This window comes from Lipotes vexillifer, unplaced genomic scaffold (genome assembly GCF_000442215.2).
Source record: "Lipotes vexillifer unplaced genomic scaffold, Lipotes_vexillifer_v1.1 scaffold217, whole genome shotgun sequence".
Taxonomy (NCBI): Eukaryota; Metazoa; Chordata; class Mammalia; order Artiodactyla; family Lipotidae; genus Lipotes; species Lipotes vexillifer.
The window spans coordinates 406,863-416,251 of record NW_006788200.1 but is presented as its reverse complement, the minus strand read 5'-3'; the positions used below and the strand labels follow the sequence as shown (position 1 = coordinate 416,251).

Genomic DNA, 9,389 nt, shown 5'->3' with positions numbered 1-9,389 from the left:
AAAAAAAAAAAAAAAAAAAATCTCTCTTTGCCGTTGGGTGGAGAAAGGATTGAGGGGCTAGATGAGAGACAGGAAAGCCAGTCAGGAGGCTGTTACAGGGGCCAGGCAGGAGAATGTAGGGCCCTGAACTGGGGCTTGGAGCTATGGAGGCAGAGGGAAGTGGGCTAGTTAGGGATTAGTCAGGGATGAATGCAGTCATGCCTGCGAACTGGTCTCCTTGCTTCCACCTTTGCCCCTTACAGTCTCTTCTCCATACAGCAGACACAGTCATCCTGGTTAAAACATAAAAGCCCAGGTCATGCCACTCCTCTGGCTTCTCCTCTCCGAGTAAAAGCCAAAGTCCTTCCTGAGGCTTACGAGGTCAACGTGGCCAGTCTTCCCACCCCCATGTCTCTCTGAGCTCATATACTTCTACTGGCACCTCACTTACACTACTCCAGACATTTCTTCGCTGTTCTTAGAACAGGCAAGCACATGTCTCCTTCCTGCCCCGTCCAGGGCCTCTATGTTCCCTGCTCCCTTGGCCTGAAATGCAGTTCGCCAGATATCCACACAGATGCTCCCTTACTCCTTATTTTCTACTGTAATATCCTATTTATTTCCATTAGGCACTGCTTATCATCTGTGCTTTTAAAATATGTTTGTTCAAAATGTCTCCTAGTATGTAGCACAATGCCTGGAACATAGTAGATTCTTAGTAAATAATTAGTTGAATGAATGAGTTGAGGTTGAGGTTGAGGATGCAGGAATGAGGCAGTTGCCCTCTAGGCCTTACCTCCTCTTGAGGGTTTAGGCAGTATGCCAGCAGAAACTAGGAGAGCAAGGTGAGGAGGAAAGTGGTAAGAGGCAGGGAGGCCCAAGGTATGTGTGTGTGAGAGAGAGGGTAGGTGCTGGCCCCAGGGCCCCTGCACCTCTCCATGCCTAACCTGAGATCTGGGCAGGATGGTGGTAGGTCTGGGCCAGGCTCTGACCAAGGAGATAACAGGCTGTGTCAGAAGCACCAGGAAGGAATGGAAGGGGTAGGATGGAGGGCATGTGGATGGGAACTACTACTGATTTTGCCTGGGGATGGGCCGGCCAAGGCTTTGCTCTAGGGGAGGGGACAGTGGAGCTGGGCCTTAAAAAGTGAGTAGGAGTTTGCTGAATGAAGAAGAAAGAATAAAGGCATTTTGAGCTTGAGAAAAGGTCTGAGGGTATGAAAAGCCAGGACTGCTCAAAGAACAGTGAACAGTCTTGTGTAGCAGAGGAAGTAAGACACACGGTCGGTCAGCAACCTGCAGTCCAAGAGGCCTTAAATGGTAGGCCTACAATTGATCGGTCAGGGGCTCTATCCTGAGTGCCCTGGGGCCATGTTGGCCAGGGGAGGGGGTCCATGAAGCAAGGGAATAAGAGAATTCTCCAGCTGTCCTGAAATGGGCCCCAGAAATGCTTAGGAGGCAGAACCGCAGACACAGTGATGGGTAGGATGGGATGGCTGGGGAGAAGGTGTAGAGGATGATGTCCAAGCCTCTGGTTTGAAGGCCCCTGAGGTGAAGATGTGAGAGAGGGGCAGGTTTCGGGACAATAACGAGGGGTCGGTCTGGGGCAGGTGGGCTGGGATTTCTGAATTGGTGACCCTAGATCTGTGTCTCCTCCTGGAGACTCAGCTGCCCCGTCTCAGGACTGGGACCCTGGGTCACAAAGACCTTGTTCCACAGCTCGTCCCAAGCTTTTCATGGTTCAGCCCATTTGGGGTCAGTCAGGGCCCCTGGGCAAAGGAGGTAGTTGAGGGACTGGGTAGAGCCTGAGCCTTGAAGCAGGGAAGACTGGCAGCTCTGGCGCCACTCCTCTTGGATACTGCCCACCCCCGCCCCTCCCCGCAGGATGCCTACCTTGGCAAGGGTTGATCTGGTTGTGAAACCGTGTACAAGCCCCTGCGTCCTTGTCTTTTGAAGTAAAAGGCTGACTCAAGAGTTAGTGATTGGGAAATGTGAAGATGTAGAAACAAAGAATAGCTGTTGGGCTGGGAAAATGGTAAAAATTAGACTATAAATCTGTCACATGGCAGACTCACCGAACTCCCCGTTCCCTGAAAGATATAAAGGCCTGACACACATTACTAAGCTGTTTTTATAGGAAGCAGCCCCCCTCCCACCAGATGAAAACTGCTGACCCCAAGAACACAGACCCTAGACTGGTTAAAGCCAGAAGGTTGATGATGCTTGAAACTTCACCTTATGCCAACCAGTCTGAGAACTGTCCACAAGCTGATAATGCCCTGCTCCTTGAACACTATAAAACTCCTCACTACCCCCTCCAAGGTGGGTCACCCATTCTCGAGGGCATTAGCTCACTGTGGCCTCCTTTGCCTGGCAAAGCAATAAAAGCTGTTCTTCTTTACTGCACCCCAAAACTCTGTTTCTGAGTTTCTATTCAGCACTGGTGAACAGAGGGTGAGTCTCCACAGCAGTTGCTGCAGCTTTGCTTGATCTTGATCTTGATGGTACCTAGGTAACTGGAGGACCCCTCAGTTGGGGTGGGTAGGCCTCGTGTGGGGAGGTGGTGACTGTGGGATTAAGACGAGTAAGGGCGGCTGCTGGGAGTGGGGAGCCAGGTTTCGGCAGGTTTGAGTCTGGGAGAGGGGTGGGGGCCTGTGCCTGAGGTCACAGGATTTTTTCACTGGAGATCCTGAGCCTAATAGCTTCCCCTGCTGTGGGCCAGTCCTCTGCTCACCGTATGAGCGGGTGGTGCCTAACCTTGTCTGCAGACTGCACGGGCCTGCAGGACCAGGGCACAAGACTCCAGCCACTCAATTCTCAGAGGACACTTGCACACTGCCCTGTGCTCCTTGAGGGAGGGAAGGGGTGGGGTCCGCGGGAGGAGCCTTGGAAGAAATTCCTAGGAACAAATTAAAGCAGGAACACAAGATCTGTAAGAAGAAAATGGAAATAAAAATATACCAGATTACTTCACAACACTCTGTCAATGAAAAAAGTTAATCAATAGTCAACCTAAGAAAGAAATGAAAGATTTTATTTGAGCCAAACTGAGGATTATAGCCCAGGAGACAGTCTGAGAGCACTCTGAGAACTGTTCGTAGACGTAGGTGGGGAGGTCAGTATATATGTGATTTTGTTTAAGTGGATACTAGCAATCCAGCTCACATCTCAGTAGAAGTTTGCTGCTAGCCATGAGCAACAGACATCTTAGTTAATGGTTTTAGTGCTTTTCTCAGTATGAGAAGATGCAAGAATCAAGGTTCTTAAAAATTTCTCCTGAAAATATCTAAATCTCTGAAGGCCTGTTCTACCACCTTTCCCAGAACACAGAATGCCTCATCCTGATCTTTGCCTTGAATTCTTTTCAGGGTCTACTGTAGGCCAGTGACTGAAGTGGCTAATGACTTGATTCTTGTAGAACTGGATGGTGGGCAACATTCTTTATTTTACAATCCCTTCCCTTTCAGTCTTAATTTCAACCAAGGTCTGGGGGCCATTTCATGACCAATTTGTCCCATGACACTAGGAATGTTCATTCCCAGGTCAGTAGAGGATTTCATTGATAGGCCACTCAATGTGCTATTACTGGACTAGGCCCTGTTAACAGTAACCAAAGGCCTCTGGACTGCCTATCTCACTAGTCTGTTATGGTCCAGGAAATGGTTCCCTCTTGTTGCTTCTTCACATATCTAGAGTTACACTATCACACTCATTGATCTTATAGATCTATATATTTGGTCAGTCATTTCAAGTTGCCTAATCATTAATTTTATCTGAGGCTCAGTCACACATTTGGTAATGCAAGAAACAATCATCTGGCAAAATAGGCAGAATATAAGAAATATATCGAGGGCTTCCCTGGTGGCGCAGTGGTTGAGAGTCCGCCTGCCGATGCAGAGGACACAGGTTCGTGCCCCGGTCCAGGAAGATCCCACATGCCACGGAGCGGCTGGGCCCGTGAGCCATGGCCGCTGAGCCTGCGTGTCCGGAGCCTGTGCTCCGCAACGGGAGAGGCCACAACAGTGAGAGGCCCACGTACCGGTTAAAAAAAAAAAAAAAAACAAGAAGAAATATATCGAGTAACATTAATAAGGTCATAAGTAAGTATTTAAGCTAAGAACTTCCACTAGGTGTGGCCCAGTATTTACCCAGGTCGTCTGACCAGTCTATTCTGCAGCAATCGCTATCTTTAAGGGAAATTATACACTGGCATTGTACATAAAGTTCACCAAAGATGTAGGCACATACAAGGCAAGTGGAGGTGTGTCATCATGACCCCTTACAGGATTGAGAAAGGAATGTTACCTTCTAAGAGTTACATGGCTGGCACCAGGAGAAAAATTGATGTTTATGGTTGAGGAGGTATTTCTGCCATTGGGGAGGTCTAGTTAACGCACATGGAAGCTGCGCAGTGCACACTAGGGGGAGGGAGGAGGCTAAAGGGCAGAGAAAAAGTTTTATGTTTAAATTTTTTTTGGTCTTGCCTTAAAATCTGAATCTTTATTTCATCAACCTGATTAAATGCAGAATAAGCACAGATCACAGTATTCTCTGGGAGGAAAGGATTCTAGCCAGTTCTCCCCAAGTGAGTCTCTAGAATCAGGGAAACCCCAGTCACGGTTCAAAGGGGTTTGTTGTCTGTTTTTCCAGAGCCTGATACTGAGTCTAAATCTCTGGACAATTGGAAATGTATGAGAATAACCTTGGCAAGTTTGTAAACAAAGAACAAGGAGGAGAGATTAGCATGTTAAACTCTTTAAGAGCTAATAATTAAATCAATATGATAGTTCCAATAATAAGAAAATATTTCAGTGGAATAGGGTCCAGTAACAAAGATTCTTGCAAAAATATGATAAGTTCCTATCTATCATTAAGAAGTTACTCCTCAGAAAAATGAGTGAAGGGTTTAGAGGAATTCTTGGAGGGAGAAGACCATTCTGTTCCATGTTCATTCAGCACCCACCAGCAAACACAACAAATGTTTGTTGAATGAATGCTCATCTCTGGTAATCAGAGAAATGCAAATTAAAGTAACTACATATCGCATTTTACTTATCAGACTGGCAAAAAAGAAAAATAAAAACCTGGTAATACCCTGTGTTGCAAGAGTCTGAGGAAGTGAGCACTGTCACGTGCTGATGGTGAGAGTGTGAATTGGTAATGTTGCCGAAATATGGGCTTCCTGTGCACCAATGCCAAACAGAAATACAGAGACAGAGATTTTGGAGGAACAGAGAGATGGCTTTATTTTTCTTCCATGCACAAGGGAAGACAGAGCATGCAGCGCCTCAAGAACTGTGCCCCTCTGTCCTGGGGAATTACAGGGGGTCTTATAGGTGGAACCCGCAGTCCAGGGTAAGTGAAAAGGATCAAAGTGTTGATTGTCTTGAATTCTTCTTCTTCCAATATTTTAAAAGTTACTGCTGGTGTCAGGCAGCCTGGTAATTGGGTCTGTTCATCTCTGGGTTATTGGCCTGTGACCTTCTTTCTGAAATGTAAACAGCTAAGAGGGGTGATTTGCTACAAGAGAATGCAGAAAGAGTAAGTGCCAGGTGCAGGGTACAATTCATATGGAATCAGAGAGTAATTGGTTTTGCTTAGCTTTGTGAAGGACAAGTGTTTGTTAGTAGTAACAGCTAAAGTATAACCAAGATTGCTTAATTCTTTCAGGCCTGTTTATGCTGTTTCCCCAGCCTGCTCATTGTTTCTTATTTTCTTTGTTTATCAGAAGATTTCTATTTTTGCTGCAACAGTAACAGTCTTTTGTGGTCTGTGATAGTACAAAACTGAATATAGCACAATCGTCCCTTACTCGGGGCTCACTAAATAAACGAGGCTGCTTCCTCTTCCAAGCAACCTAAGGAGAGGGTAGATCCACGTGACCCGGAGTCCAGGATGCGTCATCGAGTGAGAACAGACACAATTCACCAACTCTGCTATCACTTATATTTTTTAAAAGTGCGAGTCTCTACAGGAGTGTGCAACCAAGCTGTGAAAGGCCAGGCCTCGGAGAAGGAGTGGCGTGTACTCTGGAGGCGAGTGTTCTTTTCTTTCTACTAAAATCTTACACACACACACACACACACACGCACACTCACACGCGCGCGCGCACACACACACACACACACACACACACACACGCACACACACATACACATACGCCCTGCGCGCTCCCTGGTGGGGAGAGTAGGAAAGGAGAAAGAAGGAAAGAATACAGTGTGTGGGGGCGGCGGGGGCGGGGGGATCGGAGAGGACGGGAAGAAACCCGGAAGAGAGAAATGCTGAGATTGCCGGGAGGCAGATACCGCCCCCAACCAAACCGGTGATCTCCCCTGTCCTATCCGCCGCGGGGCAGTCCCTCCTGCAGCTGCTAGGGTCCGCCCGCGCTCGTGCTGGTGCCCACACGGGGCCTTTGCTGCCTGTGCTCGCCTTTGACATATCTTTGCACACAGTTCCTCACGCTGTAGAGCTCTTCCCTCCCTCATCCCTTAGTTCTCTGCTGACACTTTCCCTGACTCCATCCAGGTCAAACCCTTTGGCGTGACGTCTCCTTCTAGCACCTCAGACCTCGCTTCCCTATTAACAGGACTGCCCTTGTGATTCATGTCTGCCATCCACCCAGGCTGTGGCTTCCTTGAGGGCACCACAGTACCTGTCTTGCTCCCCCTTGCACCCAGTGCCTAAGAAAATGCTTGGCACCTGAACAGGTGTAGCACTCAGAAGCCATGGCCTGTGCTGGAGGGAGGCAGGCCAGGGCACCGACACGGTTGAGGCCAAGCAGAGGGAATTTATTAGAGAGGCAGGGCGTAAACATATTTACACGGGTGAGCGGGGACATTAAAAAAAGCAGAGGCGGGGACGGGAGGTTCCGGGAGCGGCTCAGACGAGTTCCACCTTGGCATTGGGGTACACCGCCACCACGTCATAGCCCTCAGGCGGCTTGACGCGCGCCTTGGCGTGGCTTTCGCAGTAGAGCCGGTCGTCCAGAAAGAAGTAACCGCGCTGCTTGAGGTTCAGGCCGCAGTCGCTGCACATGAAGCACTCGGGGTGGTAGAGCTTGTCCCGCGCCTTGACGATGGTACCCCTGACGGATGATTGGAGAGGACAGCGTCTGGGGCTGACCGATCCGAGAGCACGCCCCCACTAAGAGCCTTGGGCGGGGTCAGGGGACCACGGGGGTGGGGGGACGGGTGGGGAAGACAGGGGAGGTACTCACACGATGCCGTGGCCGCAGCGCGTGCACTCTGGCAGCCCCTGCAGGCCGCTCAGCGGAGCGCCTAACTTGCCCGCCGTGGGCTTGAGGTTCCGGGGGCCGCCAGGCCCGGGCCGTTCCCCTGAAAGCCAGAGCACGATTGGGAAGAGCCCGGTGCGGAGGTCAGAAAAGGGAAAAACTTCATTTCTGCGGAGTTTGGGGCTGGGCCCTGCTTCCGTAGCCACCGGCAGAGAGACTGGGATGGGGATTGGAAGGGTGACAGGGCTTGGGTGGGAATGAGAAAGCCCGGGCGCAGCGAGGTGTGTGGGAACGCGCTGAGGACACGGGGGAGGAGCTAATAGCCGGGAGGCCGGACGTGGGGTCGCAAAGGCGTGGCTTGGGTTGGTTGGGGGCGCGGGGTTCGGTACCTCAGGGAGCGGGAAGGCGGGTGAGGTAAAATCTTACCGCCCTCGCCGGCCTCTAGCATGCCCTGCAAGTAGCGGAAGGAGCCTGACTGCTTGGGCTCCGCAGCCGTCGGCTCTGCAGACTCCCGAAGCATCCTGTACACCTCTGAGCCCAGGTCTACTCCGCAGTCGCGGCTCCGCGAAAGGCCTCTGGCCAGGTCAGTGCTGGGCGAAAGAAGATGCACTAAGGGACAGGGATGCAGTACCAGTCTTCACTCTGCCAGCTCAAGGGTCTGGTGAGGTTTCATGAGTCAGAAGGCAATAAGCTGAGACCCAAGGATCAAGTGTTAAGGGTCAGGATGGGACCTGGTGTGAGATTTAAGGGCTCGGGGATTAGAATGGGATCTGGGTATGGCATCAAAGATTATGCCTCTGTACTACCTGTGGGGTGGAGACACGTGCAGGGTGCCCAACTGGGCCAGTAAAGTAGCCTCACTGCTGCTGCCATTGTGAGGGACTGGGAGGCGAGGTGACTGCCCGTAAGGAGATCCCAGGCCTGGCCTGCCATCTTCTGGCCCAAGCCCCGTGGCTGAGGGCCACCTGCTTGTTGCTGGACTGCCATCCTAGGAGAGAGAGGAGCCTGAGGCACTGGGAGACCCTCTGGGGTAGGCCCTCTGGCCATTCCTTGTACACCCACCCCTGCCCTGCTATGCCAAGCCTTCTAGGGTGTTGGCTGGCTACTCTTGCTCGGGCATCTCTCGGCTATGGTACCCGGTCAGGGAAGGGGTTTGTGGGGAAAGGCTGAGCCTTGGGCCTGGTTCAATCCCTGCAGAAATGAGAAATGCTCATGGAAAGTCAGACACAAAAACCTGAGTCCCTGAGACTCAACGTTGGCTCATGAGCCTTGTGGTGGTTCTGACTACCAGTGCCCATGGGGGACAGTGTTAGGGCAGGACCATCCCAAGAAGCTTTTTAAGGCCAGCATGTCTGGTTCTGAGTATGTGGCTTCCTTGCAGAGGTGGTCCTGATACCAAGTCTTCTTCCCTGTCAGAACTGTGCTGGGTACTGGATGGGCCCATGGCTGGGAATGCAAAAAAGGAATTCCTGTTCTGCAGCCAGGAAGGGTCATCAATCATTGTGTCCCAAGACCCTTTAGTGGGAGCAGGCTGAGGTTTAAAGGTACCATTGTGAGGTCAGCCCCCTCCAGGCCTGTAGTTTTTCCCCCCATTTCCTGCTTCCCAGGCCAAAATAGGTGGCCTTCTGTAGACACAGCAGATAGGGGCAAAGGCTTGGCCAGGGCTCAGAGCTCCCCACACCACCCACAGCCAGCCTGATGCCCACAGCTGAAACATTTGAGGAGGAATGCCCTGAAAATGCCTCCTAAGTCCATGAGAAGAGGTTAGTATCTCTGCAGGCGTGGTTTCTGAATGGGGACTTCAGAGTTTGTCGCTGCAGGGCCATGTTGCCCCTCGCTTGCAGGCACACAAGCTTGCCCTCAGCAGTGTGATAACAGGCATGTACACTCTCACAAGTACATTTACAGACATACCCATGCATGAAGGCAACACATAGGCACCAGGCAGTCCTCCATCTACATACACCTAATCACACAGACACAGTTACATATACTCGGAGCCAGTGCTGGTCATGCTGGGGATGACCATGGTGACCTCCATGACACAGTTGGTGGCCAGAGCAGCCTGACTTTGGGGTGGGGCCCAAGAGCCCAGGCCTTGAAGGTGTTCTCAGCCTCAGTCTGGGAGGTGACATGTAAATTTTTCCTCCCCTCTACAGTGTGAACAGGGGCTACGTGGG

General features: G+C 51.0%; 1 protein-coding gene across 2 annotated transcripts in view; it reads right to left on the bottom strand.

The window, feature by feature from the left end:
* Nucleotides 1-6,754: 6,754 nt before the first annotated feature.
* Nucleotides 6,755-9,389, bottom strand: part of PDLIM4 (PDZ and LIM domain 4) — a 14,657-nt gene continuing 12,022 nt past the window's right edge. Inside the window, exons 4-7 of one of the 2 annotated variants that reach the window (XM_007461327.1) lie at nt 8,016-8,197; nt 7,636-7,799; nt 7,195-7,312; nt 6,755-7,062 (exon numbers count right to left, since the gene is read on the bottom strand). In XM_007461327.1, the coding sequence (XP_007461389.1) occupies nt 6,858-7,062; nt 7,195-7,312; nt 7,636-7,799; nt 8,016-8,197 (669 nt within the window). In that variant the 3' untranslated portion in view covers nt 6,755-6,857. The remainder of the gene's footprint in view (nt 7,063-7,194; nt 7,313-7,635; nt 7,800-8,015; nt 8,198-9,389) is intronic. The other variant, XM_007461328.1, reaches the window with a different exon arrangement.